At 40.8% G+C, this 24,033-nt stretch overlaps 1 protein-coding gene across 7 annotated transcripts in view; it reads left to right on the plus strand.

Annotated features, from left to right (window-relative positions):
- Positions 1 to 24,033, plus strand: part of nrxn2b (neurexin 2b) — a 687,330-nt gene that overhangs the window by 628,477 nt on the left and 34,820 nt on the right. For all 7 annotated transcript variants that reach the window (XM_084924606.1, XM_084924605.1, XM_084924600.1 and 4 more), the window contains one exon: positions 15,893 to 16,064. In XM_084924606.1, the coding sequence (XP_084780732.1) occupies positions 15,893 to 16,064 (172 nt within the window). The remainder of the gene's footprint in view (positions 1 to 15,892; positions 16,065 to 24,033) is intronic.

Below are 24,033 nucleotides of genomic sequence, written 5' to 3' on the forward strand. Positions count from 1 at the left end.
CAGTGAATTCCCTGCACCTGTAATGTGCTGATGGACTAGTAAGGACAAAACGTTCTCCTCAGATCAACTGAACAGTGAAATCATCAAAATGTTGTGTTTTGATATTATTGTTTAGCTTTTTATATGTTTCTAAGAAACCCAGCTCGACTCGTGAACAGCTAAAAATCGCTAAAAGCGATTTTTAGCTGTTAATGCAGAAAGCAAATAAAATATCTTTAGATGTTTACTGCTCAGTGGCAAAATAACATCTGAATCTCTCCATTATATGAATATGGCATATTTAACAGGAAGTGATGAGGTACTTGTAATAAAGTAACTGAATATGTTACTTCAGTACTTTATGGCATTTCATGCTGATATGGATTTGTGTCATTTAATTAACATTTGACCTGTGTTAAATTTAACTTACTAACACAGCAGTTAGTCACATCTCTATAATGCTTTATAATTATAGGCGTTACATTAGACAATGATTGAAAGCATGCCTTGGCATGTTTTTGATATTTTACAAACATGCATGTCACAATTATCAGGTGATCCAGTGCCATGCAGCGTTTATATATGCATCATACATGTTGCCAACATGATGGCACAGACACTGATGGCGTGTTAGCTTCAAGGTAGTGCAGTCCAAACTGTGCATTTTTTGTTTAGCTCAGATTATTTAAAGAAATCTTAAATGTTACTGGAATGGTTTTTGTTTTTGTTATGGTTGTTTGTTTGTTTTTTAAATAGTTACAATTATACCAATGTAAATAAGTGGTTTCTGGAAGCACCACGTTTTCATTGATTCTTTTATTTACAGCATTATACTTTCTCTATTGCACATATTTATATGTGCAAGTGGTTAAACTGTACCATACTAAAACCACTAAATGAAAAACAAAATGCAGATTTCATTGTCACAGGAATTTGCATGTATTAATTTAGTGATGCAGAAAAAGAACAAATGTTGTTATCCCTGGTCGTAATCTGCACTGTCTCCTTTTTATGCTGCTGGAACTACACCTGCTGTAACACAGAACACATACTAAGAATACCTGTTCAATCAATAAAATTAATTTCACATTTATTCTCTAAGAAACTACACAAATTTCCACGTCTCCATGTTTAAATAGCTTTAGTTTAAAGTTTCAAAGTCCTAATCTGCAACTGCCACCTTAGAAATAAATAAAAATAATTACATTAAATTAGAATACTTTTTTACTACATTTTGTTTGGAATAGGAAGTACTCATAGGAATCCCTTTTGCACAGAAGAAGAATAATATAGCCTGCAAAATGTCCATTTTTATTGAACATGTCCGCAGTCTAAAGTTGTGGGTCCTAAGGTCTTCCAGTTTGCAATAATGCCACCAGTTGCTAATAGTTTCATCCATACAGCATAACCCCTAATGTGGGCTACAAGTCAGGCTACAGATGTTGTACTTCTTACACTGTCACAGAATGTTAGTAATAGTGTTCAGTCTCAGTGTGAAAGAGCTTTAATCGTGAACATTTACAAACTTTCGTCACCCAGAAGGGAACATTGTGAGCTTCGTGGATGTCGGGTTTTGCTGCAGGCCCATTGGTTTGGATTGCACAGGTGTACCTAATAAGCACACACTGATGTAGAAAGACACACACCAGAAAGGGATTATCAGATTTATCCCCTCACCCAGTGATTTGCTTGAAAACAACATGTGCGCAGTGTGTGCAATGATTAATCAGCAGTCGGCTCTACAGCGGCAGTGCAAAGACAGGAAGGGAATGAAAGGACAACAAGGCAGACAGCCAGGGACAGAGAAGGCGATTGTGTTCACTTTATCCATGTTTGCTCAGTTTAGCACAGGGCAAATATTAGCCCGTGTACTCAGCAGCCATTCTTCTCTACTGGGCTTCAAGCTCACACTCTCCCCACAGAGGCTAAAAGGCAAAAGCAATAACTCTTCATTATAACTACACACTATTAAGCATTAGCAAGGTCTTAGTTAATACTTCATTTATAAAGCATCACTCCTCTTTAGTATGGCACTCATAAACATGAATAGAAATGGTTTAGTCTTGCTTAACATGTATAACATGTTTAATGAAAGCATTTCTATATTTTTAAATGAAGTACAAACAAGTTATTTAAGAGCTGTTAGTGATCCGTGCCACTATTTAGAAAGTCTAACTAATTATTAACAATATGGAGTTTCACATTTATACATATGCTCATTATGAAACGAGTAAGTTGTTTGTTCGGGTGTTACTAGAAGTCTTTTAAATGCTTATTTTTGTTACATTTTAAGATTAATTCAGGCAGTTACTTGTTGTCAGTTCAATATTTTGTGTGAGCACAGCGAATCCCTAACTGAAAGGTCAGCAGGACCTCGAGACTCAAATATGTCTCAGCTATCTTCACAACAGGAAAAAGAAAAAGTCACAAAGTGACAGAGAACATGCAGATATGTATTGCATGATGAACATAACTCACTTAACATTTGCAGAATACTGAAATGTAAGCAGGACCAGAGTCTGAGTTTGTAAGAGGGTTTAAGAGAGAAAGAGAGACGCTGAGCAGCTGGAGCCACAGGTTACTTTGGTGATGCACACTTTGTATTGTTCACAATTATTTGTAAAGCTCTGTGGAATATTCACTACTGTTTTGTGATAACCGTATTCATGTTTTATTATTCAGCTTCAATATATTTAAGTTAAAATACCCCATTTAACTCTAAATAACACCGTGAACCATTAACAGTGTTAAATGATGTAATTTTAGGGTGATGTGATATCTAATATTTTTTGGGGAAATTGTCAAAAAAAATCATATATAAAGTATGAAAATTCTGTCATTAAACATGTTACATGTGAGCTTATTAAGCAAGATTATAGAATTATATGCCCTATGAATTAAGTATGAACTAATACCTTACTAATTTTTAACACTCTGTAATTATTATAAAGAATTACCGGCAAGGGGAGAACAGGTAGAGGGCGAATGATAAAGGAACAGTTGGAGAGTTATCCTGGTAACAGAGAGAAGCATAAGGCAAGTAAGAGAAATTAAATAGAGAGCTAATGATGGCGGAGAGTAATGAGAAGAAGCTAAAAAGAGGACAGCTGAGCATCCAGCCGTCTGTGGCCCGCACCAAAAGGTTTAAGTCAGGATAGATTATGTAGTTTTTTAAAATGCTGCAGGTCTTTCAGTGAAAGTACAGCTTGGCACTTATATTTCAGCTCCTATACTGTCTGCTTTTCTTTATCACACCAGGAAAAGTGCCCTGTTTAAGTCTATTCAAACCACAAGCTGCACAATATGCACCACTGCTGTTTTCAATTGAAGGAAGTTTGGAACCACAAGAGAGGGAAAGCAGGTGAAAGAAAATGGGCTGATGCTCTATTTTTTTTTTTCTTTCTCGCAGCTTTGTTGTGCAGTGCACAGGAAAGAAAGTGATGGAGTGAGGAAGGGAAATGAGGCTTGCTAGGACAGAAAGTAGAGAAAAGTGAAAACAATGAAGGCAGAAAACACTTTGCTCTTGAGTTTGTCCGAAGGTCACAGTCATTCCCTTCAATTTCGGCCAGCTGCCTGCCTCGCTTTTCCTCAACAGATAGGAACACACACACAAAAAAACCCTCAAAATGAACAGAAAATGAACATTAATACACGTCTCGCCCATAGCGATCCACAGCTCACACAGTCAAAGTGTGAAAACATCAAAAAGAGAGAGACAAAAAGAAGTAATCTCCCATTTCAGCTTTTTCTCACAGTGTATACTCAGGCATGACAAATTGTATGTGCAAACTGTAGATGAAAGGAGACAGCAGGAGAGATGTTGTCTCCTCTGCTGTCTCAGTGTCTCAGCTCTGTTGTTTCATTCAAAACTCCAGATATTTGCTTAAATGTTTTCGCTCTCTACAGGTTTTTACGTAGTTGCACAGTCACAAACATTTTAGTGCTACAATTTATGAATGTAATGTAGCATACAGTCACATCACTCATCAAATGCATGTATGCTGAGGATGGAGTCTTACCAGGTCCACTGGGTATCTTGTAGTAAACTCAGAGTGGGACTCAATGGAGTCTAAAATTTAATGTAATATGTAATTAATATTCCACCTGGAGCTGATTAGGTGATATGTTGCACTCCTCAAATAGTTTGTTCTTTTTGTAGAAACCTTTAGGACATGTATTCTTTTCAAACACAACATCCTATATATAAGTTTTCCCTATGTTTGGACCAGAGGTTTTAGGTCTAAACTCAAGAGCAGAAAAATGGAGCCACTGCAAGACTGTCAAAGAACACAGTTCCTCTTATGTGCGCCGACTGGCTCCAAAAGTTAGTCAGTCTCAATGTTAGAGTACTTAACTTTAAATGGTAAATGGTCTGTATTTGTATAGCGCTTTACTAGTCCCTAGGGACCCCAAAGCGCTTTACACATCCAGTCATCCACCCATTCACACACACATTCACACACTGGTGATGGCAAGCTACATTGTAGCCACAGCCACCCTGGGGCGCACTGACAGAGGCAATTTAAAATTGAAATTATTCTCTTTAGAACAAGTGAACAAAAAATAATATGTCTGGGAAGGTTCTCAATCATCCAGGTCGTCCAATAAGCTTGGAAAGAAAATCGACTGGACTTCTTGAACACCTTTCATCTCAGAAGCTTCTTCGGTTCTAAGAGCAATTGGTGGAGAGTCCCAGATTTTTAAGCCCTACTGGGAGTGTCCCTTGGAGGGTTGTTGACCCACTATCGATCATCTGCCTAATCACATGAGCCAAGGTGCGAAAACAAGTGTGGGTCACTATCAGCCAAGTTTTTGGATGAACCCATTGTGAGACCTTGTCCCACACTGTCTTGTGACTTTTTACTCTTTTGATCTCATTTTCAGCTTATCCATTTACACTCTATAAAGGCTTGAAATATGAACCAGGAGCAATGGTAGCTTCTTAGGTCTCAGCTTACAGCATCTTTATTGTACTTGCAGTGTGTTCACCTAATTATGTCACCAGCTTTGAGATCAGCCACTTTTGCTGTTTGATAATTGATTTACTCACACTGATTTCAGGCAGGTTTTAAAGTGCAAATGCATTTTCTTGATTTATTTTTGGTCTATAATGTTTAACTTATTTCGAGGTGGACTGCTTGTCAGCATTTAAGGATTTTGAAAATAGTACTTTCATAAATATTTGATGGAATAAGTTTAAGATTTATACATTTTTTAAATTAACAGCACAATTCTAATCATTATTTCATATCTTTGTACATTTTTGACCTCGTCAGAGCATCAAGTAAGAGAGATAATTAATACAGTCCCACAAAATGTACCCATACAATGTCAGAAAGGATTATTATAGTACAAAGCTACTAAACAAAAGACAGATTATGCACACTATTCAAGGACTCAGCTATCTCATTTCACAGTTTGCTGACTAGGTTTAGGCTCCCAGACAGGAATGAGCTCCAAACCCATTTTATTTGGAGTTGATGCACCTTTCTCTGTCAGACGCAAAGTACTCTCAGTGTTAGTTCTTTCTCTAAGATCATTCACAAGAGCGCATGGATCAATTGGATTCTACCAGACCCATGTTAGTAACTCCAGTCAACTCAGTAATGAGCCTCTGAGGAGTAAAAGAGCTTTTGATGAGGGCAGACAGATTAGAAAATTGAGGAAAAAAAGAAAAAGGAAGGTTACAAGCTAAAGCGAGAGAAATGATAATTGGAGATACCGTAAGGTGAGGCAACAGTCATTGGTTCTTGTAGAAAGTTATATATAGAAAATAAGGTTTTATTGTTCTAATGGCTGAATTGCCACTATTTCACATCTGTATTGCAAGCTTTGGAACTGGGATTACAAAGATACAATCAATAGAAATTTTATCATGATTTAATATAGAATTTAATATAGAATTCAGAAACACCTGCTTCTTTAATTTGCCAAGTTTCTAATATCTTTACAAAGCCAAAAAAAAGTCATTTCAGTAATCACTTATTGCTTTGGTTTTTCCCATGAAAGGTGTTCAATATAATGAGGTTTTGTGGCAGGGATTACTGCCGTATCTTAGAGTTAAATGAACTGATGAAGGACTGTAGGGAGCTGGTGAAAGCAAATTGAATACAAAAAGAGACAAGAATGGAGGAATCAGTGTGGATAGGAAACTTTATTGGTCTTGAAAGACCCCCGCTTCCTGGTTCCAAATTAAGTCGTCTAAACTGAAAAATATCTGTGTCTGGGCCTAGCAGTGCTTGTGGTAAAGGTGATGAATCATGGGTGTATGGACATTGATTTCTACTGTCAGAGTAACAGAGATTCTTTTCTGGCTTTGCCTCAGGGGGATCCCCACCACCACATCATCACCCTAGCTTCACTGCTGTCACTCCAAACGCTTCATTCTTTCCTTTTCTCCAGATTCCACTTCCATTTCTTTTCATTGTCTTTTTGTTACAATGATAACACAAAAAACTGGATCATCACTTCATACCGGCATTTCCCATTCTCTCTCGCTTCTGTTCTTTCTCTTCCTATACCTTCTTCCTCTGTCTGCTTTATCTTTTCCATCCTCCATCCATCTCTGGTTAGTGACTGGAAAAGGCCCTTGACATTGCTGTTTCAGATGTTCCGGTTTCACTTTGGCATCTTGATAAATTTAATCTACCTTTACACATCTCTTGGCGGCTAGTGAGACTGAGTGGTAAATGATGACTCTATTTTAGCACTAAGGTGGCATATTACCTCTGCACCGTCTCTTTGATTTATTCATTTTTTATTTGATTAAGTCATGAAAGACAGAACGGTCACTCGTAATGGATTGTTTAAGACGATCATTTTATTTACATGTGGTGATCGGACCTGCAAAAACCCAAAAAAGGGCAATGCTTTAGTATAACAAAAAGTTCAGATGAGTTTGATGCCCTTAGGCAAGTGTACTCGTGGAGGAGGCTGATCCTGGTACAGTCTGAAAATTACAAATTGCATCTGACTTGCTGAAGCTGCCGGAATCGATATTTAGATGTCAATTAGATCTAAGCTGAAAGGACTCTGTTATAGTGAGAAACCCAGTTTTGCAGTTTTCTTCGTTCAGTAACCTGTTGGACTACGGTTTAGATGTGCTTACTTTAAGCTGCCTCAAAACGTGATGTGGCAACCAGAGGACCCAGGATTACAAGCGAACAAAACTGCTAGCAATGTGGAGCGGATTGCTTCTGTAATAAATTTTCTCAGCTTTAAGATTGAAGCTCATCATTGAGATGAGCTCAGATATATTGTTGACCTGGTTGTAAATAAATTAGTGTTACCCAAGCAAATACATAGGCTGGTTCTTCTATAGTGGTGCTTGAGCATTCAAAGCACTTTATACAACAGGTTTCCATCCATCCATCCATTCGCTTCCGCTTATCCTTTTCAGGGTCGCGGGGTGTGCTGGAACCTATCCCAGCTGTCATAGGGCGAGAGGCGGGGTACACCCTGGACAGGTCGCCAGTCTGTCGCTGGGCTAACACGCAGAGACAGACAACCATTTGCGCTCACATTCACTCGCGCACTCACGCCTATGGGCAATTTGAATTAATCAGTTAACCTATCCGCACAAGCCAAGAGCCCTTGGATACGCAGGTTTCATTCACACAAAACATTTTCATTGTCTAAGTGCTTTATATTTAACATCAGGGTTCAGTATCTTACCAAATGATGACATGCATATGCAGAACCCAACCACCAACCTTTGATTAGTAGATAAAGTGCTTCTGAGCTACAATCACCCCTGAATCTGTCCCTCACAACAAAACAGAGCCCCCCCTTCTCTGGGGGTCAGTGGTTAAGGTGTTTGTTTTAACTTGTCGCCCACCCTTAACTTTAGAAACACATCTGAAAATGCAATAAAATTTTAAAAAATGTGAAAAGCTGGTTTAAATTTGGTCATGTTCCCCTTTGCAATCACTCTCTCATGCAATTCTGGACAGCTTTGAAATACATGAGTTTTTTCATTCCCACCTGCCCCATTCGCCAGATTTGCCTCCCCGTGAGTCCTTCCTCTTCCCCAAAATGAAATTCAAGTTTAAGGGTCATGGTTTTGAAGGTAATTCCAGCCTGCATCACAGAGGCACAAGTGCAAGGGAATGGAATTAAACTCCCACTGAAGTGATCTGAAAATATTGAGAAAACAACCTTGAAGCCCAAATTTACACCAGGTCGGCATCGTGGTTTTTATGGGGCAGTACTCAGAAACTCTTGATTACAGATCCTATTTACAGTAATATCAGTAATATGGACTCACCTGATTAACATGGTGGGGTTTTTTGGTTTTCAAAAAAATTAGATATTAGTAGGAAAAGTAAAAACACAGATGCCAGTTGTAACAGAGCATGGGTACAGTTACTTTTCAGATGCTTTGTATCGTCATTCACATCTCGATCACAAGGATAATACAAAGCAATCTCACTCAAGGACATTTCCACGTTTGCATACAAGTGTGTGTGTGTGTTTTTTTTTTTTAAGGCAGTGAGCAGGTCAGCTGTCAGACCTAGGGATGGGTATCGTTTAGGTTTTATCCGATACCAGTGCCAAACCGGTGCTTTTGAAACAGTGCCGGTGCTTAAAGAATGGAAAACACAAACTTTGTCCAAAAACCTCTCATGTTTAGCTGTTTTCCACTTTTTCTTTGGTCATTTTAGCCTTTTTGGCCAGGGTGAAGGGAGCATCTGCCATCAAACATGAAGACAGCCATGTAACTACGACGGTGTTTGCTAGTTCACCTTACATGCATTAATGTAATAACGTGGTTAGCCTACTCAACGTAAATTACACACGAACAACATTAAGCTACTCACGCAGAGAAGAACGGCTGCTGCTGCCATCATCATCCGTCATCATTTCTGCTACACTGGCAGGGCTAGGGGCCAGGACTCTCCTCTTCGGGTTCTTGGGGGATGTTGCTAACTCTGGGTACGATAACAGGCACCACACCCGCAGTAGATGTGCTCGGTGTGAGGTCTCGCAGCAAGCTATCAAAAATGGTGCATTTCTCGGCTTTTTAAAAAACGCTATTCGGCGCCAGGTGTTTCATCAGATTCGAGGTGTTACCTCCTTTGCACAGTATCACCTTAAAGCACTTGTTGCAGGCTGCTGAGTTTGCATCTTTTGCTGTGAAGTACAGCCAGACTTTTGACCGCTTCGCCTTGGGCATTTTTAATCTGTAGCTCTGCTCTAAAAGAACGCACGTACCTGGACCCGCCTACTATCCTTGCAAAGGTAAAATGATTGGCTAGAATCCAAAGTGTATGACATCTCAGGAAAAAAAAACACTGAAATAAAGCACCGAAATATGCGCTGCTTTTCGGTCTGGTTACTACCGTTTATGTCAGAACCGGTGCCATAATGACACCGGATACCGGTACCCATCCCTAGTCAGAGCTCCAAGTATTATAGTTATTATGCTGAAGGATGCCATCCATCAACAGTCTCAGTGGTACGATACATGAGCAGTCATATCAGTACTTACTATATGCGAGTCAGCGTTGTTTTTGTTGAGAGTGGCAACAATCAGGGTTATAGTGGATGGTATTTTGGTTGATTTGTGTTTTTTCTCTCCTTCTTAGTATGTTCACTGTTTCTTCCCTCTGTAGTATTTTGGCTCAATGCTGGTATGTGTGTGTGTGTACTCGGGGACAAATAGGCAAGCCCAGTGTGAGTCATGCTCTGACAGGAGATTCAGACACATCAGTGTATACTCTCTCTCTCACACACACACACACACACACACATATATATGTATATATATACATGCACTCAAATCACATCTGTCTAAGTCATTGATTTTTCAATGAGATCTGATTCACTGTTAGAGTGGCCACTCATCATTTGCAGTGCAAATGTGCTCTCATACCCATGACCACTGCTGGAAATAACTAGGCAAAGAAAAGAGATCGAAGAGGATATGAAGTGCCTTTAAGATGAGGTGCTCAAGGTGACTGCAAGAGACCACGGCAAGCACATACAAATGTTAGCTGAGCAGAAACCGAGAGAAGGTGTGGCAACGGAAACCATGTCTTCTGTGCAAAAGCGACTGTTTTGCCACAGCCCTCCTCTTTTTCCTAAATAAACCAAATCAAAATGGCACATGCAGCTCCGTCTGTAACAGCACTGTGTCATTTGAGGTGACTGATAAGAAGGGAAGACGTGAAATCTGCGCGCTACAGAGCAGTTTACTGATTCAAAATGGCTGCTGGCCCTCAACAATTCCCTCTTTCTGTCGCAGATACTCTGAAGACGCTCAGTGAACGGACAGTGGATGATTTAGCCGGCAAGTCTACATGTTATGCAACCACGTATTTCTCCTTACATAACGCTGCAGTTTCTAAGAGGAAGCTTAGCCCCACTATACTGTTCTCCTTGTAGCAGATGCCACAGCGGATCTGCACTCGCAGGCATTATGCATACATGTTGACAAGCTGATTAGCCAGGAATCAGTACAGGAATTAAACTCATGAGGAAGATGCAGAGATACCAAGTGATGGGGTATCAGCTTGCAGAAGTCTGTGGGATATTTTAGGGAAACAAATCACCAGTATAAGTCAGTAACTGTAAACAGCATATGGAATTTTACATTAATGCACAGAATCTGCAAATACGTTAAAATGCTTAGCTCAAGCTGTATGAAATATTAAGCTTTCCTACACCACATGGATGTGTCAAATATTTGTGTACATACATATATAAGAATTGATTGCTTTTTCTTTGGGCTCCCAGTAAAAATCAATTTATCATTTTTTTTTTTATCCATGCTGCTCTGCTGGCTGATTCATAAGCTAATAAATACTGCAGTTCTGCACACTTTTAGTGGCATGTCAAGTTAGTCTCAAGTAGATACAGCCTATGATAGATCCAAATGAGAGAGAAGCTGATGAATCGTTTGCATTTCCAACAGCCAGAGGAGTATTAATATGAAATCTATCAAACCAGCAAATCCCTGAACTGGTCAGCTGTGTTTCAGAAACAATTTCTCCAGGCAAGTTGATACAGCAAAATGCAAAACACCTTGAGTGATTTAAACAACTGCAACTGTCTCAGCCCCAGACTTGCTGAATCCACTTTCCAGCAGTTGCATCTCTGTTGTTTCCTCTTTCTAACTTGCCTGTTTAGCATTTATGTATCAGATTTAAGGGGGAGATTCAGAAAGACTTTGAGGAAATGCAAATACGTCAAGTAGCAGATGTGTGTAAAGATGAAGCTGTAGGGTGTGTTAGAAAGGGAGAAGATTGAGCAGGTGAGGAGGAAATGAAACAAAGAACCAAATCCTTCAAAAATGCTTTCTCATTCCCCCTTTGTCTATTTTTCCTTTTCTTAATTGACTACCAGCATGTGAGCAAAAGAAAGAACCAGATCTTGACACCTTCAAAAGAAGCTTTGATCTCAAAGCACCTTGAGGCCCCAGAGGATCATCAAGGTTCCCACTGTCCTTTTATCGCACAGTGTTTCTCTCTGCCCCTTGCTCCTCCTCCTCCTCCTCTCGCTCTTCCTTTTCTGCTTGGCGTGATCAGCGAGAGCTCGCTGAGGCAGCCTGATAACCCTGATACACACATACACGCCGACTGCAGCCTCTGCCTCATTCTCATTCCACTCCCGACAGCAGCGTTTACCTCGACGCGCTCTCGTACGCCGCAAGGTCATGTTGAAATATTTCAGACGGAAATGCACTCCGTACTGCTCTTTCTCTGGCTGCCGTGCAGAATTCCAAAGTCAATTTTCTTTTGTCTTTGAGAAGAAGGAAGGAGAGACTCTAATGAGAAGATTACAGAAACGTTTTTTTTCTCGAGGTTTTTTTTTTGTTTGTTTTTTTGTAGCTAAACTCGATTTACTGTGTGGGAAATTGATGAGCAGTTTGTGCAGTGGTAAACAAATCAGATATTTGGCAAGAACAGCAACTTTGTACTTAAAGTTATATAATATTCAAGAGGAAATCTTTGATTTTTCTCTTGTCCCCAGATGAAACCTTTCTCTGTAAAACTCAGAGCCTCAGAACCAAAACCGATTTTGGTTAAAGTTGAAACTTAATTCTGTCTGTAGGTATTTCGTCCAACCCCCTCCACTATTGTAGATCTTTGAATATTTAATTGAATCTCAGTAACTCAGATCCTGGCTTCTTCAGGCAGATCAGATGTAATTGAAAATACATCTGATCATAAAGTAGAGCTCCTGCCCCCCAGTCTACTGCAGACCTGCTCCCTTTGCTACCGATTTACCCGTAGAAAGAAAAGTAAGATGAGCTACCCTCTAGATAAAAGTGGAAAACGTAACATTCTTGCTCCTGACATTAGCTGACAGCTACAGCAGATTAAGGGCTGCTAAGCAGTCGTTGAGAAGCTGTGGTGTTTAAAGAGCAGCCAGGGTTTATTGTAAGTTACCTACTAGTCCCTTCATTTCAATGTTGCAGGCTTGACTGCTCCCAGTCATTCAAAGAGTTTTTCTTTTCCTTCTGTTTCCAGAGATATGTTCGCTTAAGGGAAACGGCCATTAAAATGTCATTACTGCTACACTAAAATCATTTTTAAAAATGCACTGGTTCCCAGCGGCTTTCCACCGTAATGGGCTCGATACATTCCCTCAGCACCGGGAAGAACTCTAATGTTGCGGAACACAAATGCTAATCTCTCTGTAAATATCACTCAAATTCACTCCCGTCTGCTTTTCAGTTGTAATAGCATGGATTCATTCTGCTTCACCCTGGCAAATTGAATTAATTCTCCAAGCAAGGTGTTATGATTATTCTAAGCTTCCTAGTGCGTGGGCTGTAATGGAGATGATCCTGGCATTTCCGCTCGATCCAAAAGCATTTCACTCACCCTCTCCATTTTGTTTTTCCCCGTTGCAATATCTAAAGGGTATCAGTACTGAAAGCTTTGATTAAATCGTTATTCTTGTGCACCCCATAATTACTCTAAGACTGTATTCATGTTGGTGTCGTCAAATCTGCAGCATAGTGGATTTTGGCATTCACAACGAGAGCAGGCAGAAAGACTGTGAGGGTCAGTCTATAACATGAAGCCGCTGATTAAGTGGCTGAGAAGCTGGAAGCACTTTGCCATTCGAGACATCCAACGAGCTTCCTTGCAGAATGAGTCCATCTACAGAGTAGTCCATCAATTTCATACAGATCTAGCTTCATTAGGAGCATCACGTAGGACAGCTGAGCTCTGCTTCCTGTTGTGTTCCACACTGATTCCTTTTGCTTATTCTGGCTGTTCAACTGTGTCTTATGTTCTGCTGATCCCCGCGAAGCATTAATCACAACCAACATGTTGCGCCACCATTTGAGCATGCTCAATTAATACCCTAATCACGGCTGACATCGGTGCATGGCCGTAACGTGGCCTTGGCTAAAAACTATAACAACTTTACACAGCAGCAAAGAGCAGTTAAGATGCACATAAATTTGGCTGATTATACTGATCATTAACTTACTGTACAACCTTTGCACTTATTTACTCAATTAACTGGCTATTTTGAGATCTGTTAACATTAGGGGTGTCTTATTTTCTTTTTTAAAATACTTAATCAGCCATGAATAATGGAAAACTGATGCAAGCAAAAGCCACAGGTTCACCCCTGAATATCTTGGCATATGGAAAGTGGCAAAATAAATGCACATACCTAATGAGGTAACGGAATCAATGAAGTTGTAGCTGCAGTGAGGAGATAGCAGTGTGCAAATGTGACCCCACCGGCAAATGAGCTTGACCTGCTGTGACAGTCAGGAAGTGTTGCTGTCTGTAGGATGGGCAACAGCTACCAGAGCAGGGTCTTGAAGCTGGGCAAAAGTGCAACAGAGGTTTTGCAGTCAGACAGACAACTTGTATGCAGTGGTGCTGTCTGATATGTCCTCTGTTTCTCGCTTTCTCTCTCTCACCCTTGTTCTATGGCTCTCTGGCAGACTGTAACTCTGTAAATGACTTTGACCTTTCCTGGGACTGAGGACAGGAACCACAGAGGGAGAGGAGAGAGATGGCGGGAGAAGAGAGTGGAGTAGGCGGCTGACTGTAATAAACTCAAAGCAGTGGGCGGCTGTCAACACTAATAGATGGGAGAGGGGAGGGGGGGTCACCCGGTTGATGAATACTAAAGGTGCCTGAGTCCTCAGCAAGTACTCTGTTCCCTTACCAGGCTGGTATGTGTGGGATCTGACGCTCTGAGTGTCATCAGACTACAGGCAGTCGGGGCTTTTTGTGTTGACTGAAGAAAAATATCTTTTGATTTTTGCCAAAGGACAACAAAGGAACAACAGTATTAGCCTATTAGCATGGATTGTTACACGGCTGGATGACTGCAGTTTAACTGTGCAGGGTAACTGCTGCTTAGTTGACAACTCAATTGCTTCAGTCAGTGTAATTCATTCTCAAACACAAAAGACATGATTTTTTTTTCAAATTACAATATTAGTTGTTGGTTCATGATGGTGGATAAACAGTTGATACTATTGGGAGCACTGATGTTTTTGCAGCGAGCTGAGTAGCTGTTGAGATATTTTTTCCAGGGAATCTATAAATCATCTCTAAAGACAGCTTAAATGGCACAATGTCCACAAACTTAAACCTAAGTGACCACTTTAATAGCGTTTTTATAAAAAAGGTAAGTAGACTGGTTCTTATAAATCGCTTTTTTCTACCGTATTTTTTGGACTATAAGGCGCACCGGATTATAAGGCACATTAAGCGAAACAAAATAAAGTGAAACTTTATTCAACTCTATCACAATAATTCTCAACATTGTTAAGTTTTAACACATAAAATACAGAACAGTACACTCACTTTTTCAGTTCATTCCTCTTCCACAAATCCATCAAATTGTGATGTTGAATTATCTCACAGCTGCTTTATTCGTATGTTCTACTGCACGACTGATAGACTAAAGTTTGAAATCCACTTCGTAAGCATGTCTCTTAACAGGTGCCATTTTGGGGTCCTTGTACACACAGTACGTATTTCTCCGCAAGGCTCCAGACTACGGTAGCCGTAACGCTCCGACAATCCAGCTTTGTAGCTTACCAAAGTCATACTAAAACATTTTGACTGATTTTTGACGGCCGTGTACCACATAAAATCGGTTCGAGGTCAGTAAGCACAACCAGGATTAATACATAAAGCACACATTTTTTGCGCCTTATAGTCCAAAAAATACAGTACTCTACCTGAGTGCTCAAAGCACTTTATAAACTGGGGGTTTTTTTTCAGTCATTTAGATAAAGCACTTCTCTTTGTCTAAGTCAGGGGTGTCCAACTCCAGGCCTCAAGGGCCGGTGTCCTGCAGGTTTTAGATCTCACCCTGGGTCAACACACCTGAATCAAATGATTAGTTCATTACCAGGCCTCTGGAGGACTTCAAGACATGTTGAGGAGGTCATTTAGCCATTTAAATGAGCTGCGTTTGCCCAAGGACACATCTAAAACCTGCAGGACACCGGCCTTCGAGGCCTGGAGTTGGACACCCCGGTCTAAGTCCTTTCTATTTAACATCCACACATCGGGAGCTACTTAGTGTTTAGTATCTTGCCCAAGGATGCTTTGGCATACAGACTGGAACAGGCAGGATTGAACCATCAACCTTATGATTAGGAGATGGCCTGCTCTACTTCCTGAGCCACAGCTACCCTATCTAAAGCTGAATATTTAAAACATTTAGATCCTTTAATCGTGGCTCTCAATTCACCAAATCCATGAATACATGAATTGTACCAGATTCTGTTTGAAACCAGATGTTGGGATGGGGCAGTGGACAATGAGGGCTTAATCTTAAAAGAGACCGTGGACAAGCTTTTCCACTAACCCTAACCCTTCATGTTATATTTTATGGGTATATGTTTGAACTTAACGTATTAGTGCATGATGGTGCATTTTTGTTGACCGTGTATTGCATCAACCTCTGTTTACAGGAACGGGGAAAGGTCGGCGTGATCTTCAACGTGGGAACAGACGATATAACCATCGAGGAGAGCGCGGTGATGGTGAGCGACGGCAAATACCACGTGGTGCGATTCACACGCAGTGGTGGAAACGCCACGCTACAGGTGGACAACCAGCCCGTCATTGAACGTTTCCCCTCAGGTAGGAACAGTGGGCTTGATCTAGGGACTGAGGGAGGGAGGCAGTATTGGATTAGATCCTTCACAGGTCTGAATTTTCCGATAAGCCGGGCAACAAAGTGGAGAGAGAAAGAAGGAGCTTTGCAAATGAAATATTCATTATTTTAGCCCCCCAACCTATGTGCAACTAAAAGTGATCTTTTTCTCTCTTAAAGACACACATTCTGTTTTATTTATCACGACATTCATATTTAGAGGCTGCTTGCATTATTCCTGGTGATTAAGTCCAGTTCTGGTCTAAAAGGCAGGAAGAGCAAAGCAGTCTTCCCGAGGCAAGCCGTCCTCATCTAAGTGCAACCGGCTCTCTGTGGTTAGTCTGCCATTATAGCTCCTGGCACTGTGAATGGAGGCCAGCCGAACGTGAGTATGCCAGCCACGTATGGTTGGTGAGCAAGGTTTTTAGGCAGGATAAACAGGGAGGAAACCTCAAGCTGGGAAAGCGTGGAGGTGTTTTTAACTCAAGCCTTCGCTTCAAGATAAACACGGGTGCAACATCGTTTAAACGAGGGCAAACTCCCGATGAGTCACGGCTGGGAGTGTGGTAATTCCCCCACTCTTTGTTTAACCATAATCATAGTATTCTATTTCAGTCTGAAATATGAAGTTATTTTTGGTTATGCTGAAGCTCCCCCGTAATTTCTCTCTCCAGTGTGTTTCCCTTTTGTTCATGGTTGTTCAAAGGAAGACATTTTGTGTTCCCACAATGACTACGCAACACCACGCAGGACTGTCTCATGTTACAAATGAATAAGCAGTGTTTTTATTCCGCACCGATGCTGTCCAATGTGCAAACCTCCACCCGAAGTCGATGCATTCTCTTCCCGTTGTCTAAAAGCACTGTCTATGTATCATCATTGTTTCAAACTGCAGGGAGAGCGCCGCTAATGTGGTCATGATATTTACTCTTGTTGACATATAGAGCAGTGGGACTGTGACATTCTCTGTCACAGCAGTGATCCCATATTTCGAAGCTTTGTTTTGGCATTGAGAGAAGCATATTCTCTCGCTCATCCATCAACACAGCAAGGCCAGACTGAGGGGAATGCATCACAGCCAGAAAAGGAAGTGCCGTGTGACAGTTCACTCTTTTCAGTTGTTATTATGATGGAAATGCAGCCCTTTTCACAACAGCGCACACTCCAAAAAGGAGCCTTCATCTAACAATAGCGCAAACCGCTCGGAAAATAACAGCTGAGCAGCCTGTTAACATTGGCAAGTGAGTGTCATCATCCGAATCTATGTTTCGTTTCATCAAGAAACATTAATGCACATCCCATATCGTATTCTTTTTATTCCTCTTCCCTTCCACCCTCCTCGCCGCGGTTGTTGTCCTCATCAAACATTTCTTTCCTTTTCCTGTGCTTATCAACAATTGAAGAGTGTGATTTTGTTTTTGTTTGTTAGTTTATTTGATGAGTTTTGTGCTCGGGCTGGAACTTTTAGGAGGTCACGAAGATGAGAGGGGTCGTGTGGGTGGTAGCAGGGGGACTAAATGGCTGTAGAATAGGTTTGTTTCATTTATGTGAGCTGATTACACTCTAACTTTTTTTGGGTGCCAGCTTTGATTGCTCCACTTTGAAGGTTGTGCTCATCATCATATTGCTTGAGGAGTGGGGGGGGGGGGGCTTGTCCTAGGGACATAGACATGTTACACATTAGGAAAGCAAAACTTAGGATGAGGCTTAGGTGCAGATGGGTGGAGGAGTATGTAGAGAGAGAGAGAGACACTGAGTGAAGGATGTGTTGGGATTGCAACTTCCTAACTGACACATGAGGTGCATAAAGGGAGAGAGAAAGTGATGTTATATTTTTGTAGAGAAAGAAAAAGGAGGTCCCCTGTTGAAACAAGTTCCCATGACCCAGATTGAAGATTTAGACATCTTCTGATTCTCTAAATAGGACAAAATAGTTTGTGCTCACGGTTTGGGACTGTATTCAAACCTACTTCATTTTCTTGATGCTTACATTATGCAGTGTCATTGCTATGTTGTCCCAGCAGAAAACTTATGTCATCTTATGCTGTCGTTGTAAACCAGATTTCAAGAAAAATAGAACAAGTTGTCATGAAAAATGCCTGCAATGGTGCATCTGTTGGATGGTACAGGTACCATATTTGTCTGGTCCCTCTAACAAAACAAGGAAGTGCACTTTCCTGTGAAATCATCTTCCCCAGAGGGACTTTTGTGACCCACATCAAGCAGTCTCCTTGGTATACTTTTGCGGTTCTGAACCGTGTCTGACATTCTGTGCATATAGAGAGTTACATGTGGGATGCCTGGGGTCTCTGGTAAAAGCTCCCAGAGGATGAGGCCACAAGGAAGGTGGAGGTAAAACAGAGAATGTAGAGCCGTCATTCCTCGTGAAAAAGGTGGCAGATTTCCTCTCTGTATCTTATTCTGACAAAAAACACGTTTGTGTGCACGATAAGTGGCCTCAGCCCAAAATATCTGGAGATTACTGAAGATTTTGCATCGCTTTACTCACAAAGCCTTTATTAAAACCCGGGCTGGCCAGCAGCAAGCTTTTAAACAGAAGGCCATTTCGAGGTGATGTTTTGGAGAGACAAGATGTTGACAGCGAATGTGGTCGTCACGGGTCAGGCACATTCAGCGGCTAAGCAACACGTCTCCTGACGTCCCACGAAGTGATGTTAGTAGTCCTCGGGGAGTCTGTGTGTCTGTGGGTGTTGTGGTCCATGTCTGATTCTACGTGTGACAGTGCATGCATCTGTCTGGGTGCATCACATAGTACAGCATGATTGTGTGTGTCTGTGTGCATGTGCACATTGTATTTGATGGACAGAGAGCAGACAAAAAGTGTCAGAGGAACGCTCGGCCAACTAATCCAGCATGTCAGGTGTCCCCGGTGGCTCCTGCAGCAACAGTTATTGGCCCGCCCCACCTCCCATTTTCCCAAAATGGCATAGTGGCTCAATAAAAACCTCCCCGTGTCACATTGAGCACCTCAACCTTGCCTCAGAAAAACAGGCAGATGTTAGCACCGGTGCCATACGGACTGTAATTGTACCATTTCACACTCTAGTTCCTTTATTTACTGGTCATCTGCTGTGAGAAAGGAAGTGGTCTCATGTGGTTAATTATTTTTTATCTTAAAAGGTTTGTTTATGATTTTATGGCATTGCCCTTTAGGAATATTCATTTCTGAGTGACCAAAGTATTATTTTCTGGTTTGAGGCAATACAGAAAAATAAAGACTTAAGAATGACTGTTGCTCTGCATCAGTGTTTGTTAGCTTATGTATCATACAGTGTTTTTACAGAGCTTCACTGAACATTAATTAAAGCTAAACTGCAGCTTTTAAAAGAAGAAACACATTGTTTCTCTCGCAAATGCAAAGTTACATTTATATATAGGCTTACATGGTCTGATAATTAGGCATGCAGATGTTAGCAGACTTATAAATTACAGCATGACTAATGATAAAGAGTCATGTTTGCTCACTTCTTCATAGCTTTTCTTTATTTTTGCTACTGGCATGTCATATTCCTCAAGTTTATGTAACTTTTTTAAATGCTGAAACTTCCTTGAACAAAATCACAAATAGTCACTGAGTCTAGGAACTGAGTAATGTCCATTATGTCCATAGAGCAGAGTTTTCTGAAGTGAACAATGGTGCTTTTATCTTTTTTCTAAGAGGATGAATGATACATATAATGTTTTTCTCTAAAGTTACAGAAAGTTGTCTTACTGAAGTGATCTGAAGGCAATTTATAGTGTATAATGATGGCACAAAATGGTAATTTGAACTTTTTTTTGATGTTTGCTGTTGTTAGTTTTTATGGCTGCGGTGATTTTATTTCAGAATGAACTTGTTAATTATGCAGTGGGGATAGGACTGCCACACTTTTTACCATTGATTTTCTGTTAAAGCTCGTGTCTCTGGAGTCTTGCACAGTGTATATCATCCATCTATCCATTAATTTTCTCCTGTATATCCAATTCAGGCTTGTAGTTCTGCCTGGAGGTACACCACAAACAGCTCACCAATCCACTGTAGTGCTAGCACACAGACACAGGCAGCCATTTATAACTACAGCCTATTTAGAATGTCAGGAGAATATTTACTTTTGCTCATTGGTGATTCAGAAGTCTTCAGTTTTTGTGGTAGTTTAATTTTATAGTGAGAGACCAAATATAAACCAAAGCCCTTGAAAAAAACTGACTTGGTGGACAAAACCCTTTTTTTAGCCACTCTGTTGCCTTGTCGATATATTTAGGGTCATTGTCATGCTGGAAGACCCATCCACGACCCATCTCTCATCTTCTCATCCAAGATTTTACGCAATATTGGCCCTTTGACCCCTCAAACACAAGTAGACCCCAGACAGGCCACCAATCCACTGTTGGGCTAGCACAGAGAGATAGACAGTCATTCATAACTGTGGCCTGTTTGACTGTGGGGATGGTGTTCTTTGGGTAGATCAGGTTAATGCCAACTAGTGTTGGCTGTTTCATTTGACCACAACACTTCATCCCAAGCCTTCTCTGAATTATTTTGGTTTCATTTGACCACAACACTTCATCCCAAGCCTTCTCTGAATTATTTAGATGTTCTCTAGCAAACTTGAGATGGCGCTGTATGTGTACCTTCCTAAGCAGGAGGACCTTGCAGGCAGTGCAACGTTTCAGTGCATTATGGTGTAGTGTGGTACAAGTGGTCTTCTTGGTGACTGTGGTCCCAACTGCCTTCAGATCTTTTATAATGCAATATTTATTTGCTTTTAGAACAAAGGGAAACTGTCTTATACAGCACACCACAAACATACAATATATTGGGTTTCCCAAGAACATTACCCCAAACCCTTTTTCTCCCCCTCTCCACCCCCATCCTCCCTACCAACACATATTACATTTGCAGCATAACCATGACATTCCAATGACAGTACAGGTTAACATAATGAACAAGGAGAAAGGTACAATAGATCAGTGATTTAAAACAAAAAGAGAATAACATGTATTGCACATTTCTGAGCAACCTTTTGGTCTCTCTAATTCCCTTTAGCCAGTTTTTCTGTTGAGGGGTTTGCATGGTTGACCCTAGCTGAGGATAGTTCTAAGTACAAGATATCTAAGAAGGCATGTAACCAGTGTTTCACCGAGAGATCATGTGGTGGTAGCCACCTCTGAACCACTAGTTTTTTGGCCGCAGTTATGCCTGCCAGCCACAATTTGCGTGCTTTCATTGTCATTGGAAGCCTAGAGTCATCAAGCAGCAGATGTAACAGTGGGTCAACAGGAAGACTGATATTTGTCAGTGATGTCAATAACTTTATTACCTTGCCCCAGAAGAAGAACACATCAGGACAGTCATGCATTAAGAGAATGCATTAAACCTTAATGCATTCTCTTTGGGATAGTAGCAGTCGAGCAGAATGTGCAGTAAGGATTAGAGGTTATTTTCATCTGGAATCTCTTCTGACCTTCAGATCTTTAACAAGCTCCTTCCATGTAGTTTTGGGCTGATTCAGCACTTTTTTCATGATCGTCCTCAATCCATGAGGCAAGATCTTGCAAATGGAGGGTGATAATGATCATTTTAGATTTCATCTATTTTCAAATAATTGGAAATAATTGGAAATGGAAGAAAATTGCATGAGCTCCTTACTGGTGGTCTTTTAACCTTGTGCAAGTCTACAGTTATGTCCCTAGCATCTTTTGAGAGCTCTTTGGTCTTGCACGTGGCAGCTTGATGGGGGAGAGGTTGGAATGGAAGAAACTCATTTTGTGAACAGGTGTGCTTTATACACAGGAGTAAGATCAGGAGTATCTGTAATGGATTGATTGATTCTCCTGGCTTGTAGAGGATCAAGGGCTTATTTCTTTCAATGAAATTCAAATCATTTTATATAAGTTTTTATATATCATTTACTTCTGGTTAATAGTCTCCAGCAAAATCACAAGTTCAGCAGGAGATTAAATAATTTATTTGCTTCACTGGAGTAAGGAGGATGTACTGGTCCTCCTGCCTTACACTCTTCTCTGCTGAGCCTTCTCTTGTCGCACACCAGCTCACATTCCTTGTCACATTTGATTTCCACACTAAAGGGTGTTCACAATATTATCCCCACGTAAGACCTCACCCAAGTTCCTCTGTCTTGCAAATGATGAGTTCTCGTTTGCAGAAAGGCAGGCAGTAGTTTTAATAAGGAACCTGGTTATGGGCGCAGCTCTAGAAACACAGAACAGGACTACAGGCAGCAGGGACAGTCCAACATTTTGAATGCATCATGGGTGTATATCATTTTCATCAAAAAGCAGATTTAATTCTAAATTGTAGTTTCTTTTTTAAAATCCTGCTCATAGATCAAATTCCACAAATGTCTTTTTTTTTTTTTTTTTTACTTTTTTTGAGTTATTCTCTCCCTGTTCTTTACTTTCTTGCCAATCAAGCTGCTGAAACACCCAAGGAGAGGTCAGATTTAGTGAGTGGAGGCCACTATAGCAGTAATCCCTCTCTTACAAGGAGCCAGTTGCCCTTTCAACAACTGAAACAAATTTTCCATCTTAGCTGTTTCTAAGCTGTGAAGGGAGATGTGTTGTTATTTATATAGAGATATAGTATAGTTTTTGTAGTAAATTGTAATACGTGAATCTGTCTGATTTGTGTCATACTACTCCATCACATTAACTCTTTCTGTGAATAGGTGTCTGTCTGCCCAGTGACAGCTGGGCTGAGCCCCATTGGATTAGATAGACAGAGGAAAATGGATGGATGAATGGATGGTGGCTATAGTCACAGGACACAGTGAGTTGTGACATTACAGTAAGAATTCAGCTTCAGGAAAAATCCATTCATTTTATGTGGGTTTATACCACACTTGGCATTTGGGATTCACTAAGGTGTCCCCTGAGCTTTGAATAATCATTCTGCATTTTACAACCACAGTTATATCAACACCATCACAGCATATTGGCTGCGATTACCATATTTTGCTGCCTCATAACTGTGTCATTATGACCAATGAGAGCTCACAGTGTGCAATCCTACTGTTTCCTAGTCATTGACAGCTGTATTTACAAGCAGCAGATTTACTATGGAGCTGTCACTTCGCTTTAGTTTCTGACTGCAGTTGAGTAGAACTGGAGAGAAGAAGTGGCGGTTAGGGGATGGCAATGGATGCGTGGATGGAGGGTCTGATGGCAGGGGAGGTAGAAAAGAGGAAGTGCGGCAAAGTGTAGCAAAGGGGATGCATTGCTGAAAATGTCTAATGAAGAAGAAGGAAGAGAGAGGAAGAAAGAGAAGGAGTGGTTTGGTGGGGGGAGGCGAAATCCAGTATGCATGCTGGAAGCAAGCTGCTATTACTGCTGAGATGGATAAGGCTTCTTACTGATGGATAAAGAATGTTACTGACTAATAAGAGCTTCACAAATTGGATTGCAACACAGCGGGCAAGATTAAGATAAGATAAACTAAGATAAACTTAATTTGTCCCAGATTTGGGAAATTCTTTACATATAGCCTGTCCAATGTGATAGAGCATAAACACACCATTCACGTGCAATGTAGAGTCGTGCATGAACTTAGAATAAGTTTGTAAAACATAAATTACTTGCTGCTCCAGATAATGTTGACTTTGAGTAGTCCAGCCCAGGTCTTAATACAGATCATAAGCCAAGGACAGAAAAGAAAAGAGGAAAGATAAAGTACAAAGACAGGGCTGTTGTTATTGCCTGTTTTCACTCTGTAAGGCACTTAGAGGATCTGTGCAGCGTGAAGGCTGGCATTTATAGTCGGGGGGGAAAAAGTAAAGAGGAAAGACATGGATTCACAGAAGAAGAGAGACTCTTTGTACCAGCAAGGTCAGCTTCAGCTCTTCCGACTGAGTTGTTAAGATGTTCTTACTACTCAGATAAATGGTCTGAGTAAAGGGGTCAACAAAGCTCTTGGCTATGCTCTCTCCTTCCTACTTC

Source organism: Perissodus microlepis, chromosome 3, assembly GCF_051167445.1.
Source record: "Perissodus microlepis isolate ML-2025 ecotype Zambia chromosome 3, ASM5116744v1, whole genome shotgun sequence".
Taxonomy (NCBI): domain Eukaryota; kingdom Metazoa; phylum Chordata; class Actinopteri; order Cichliformes; family Cichlidae; genus Perissodus; species Perissodus microlepis.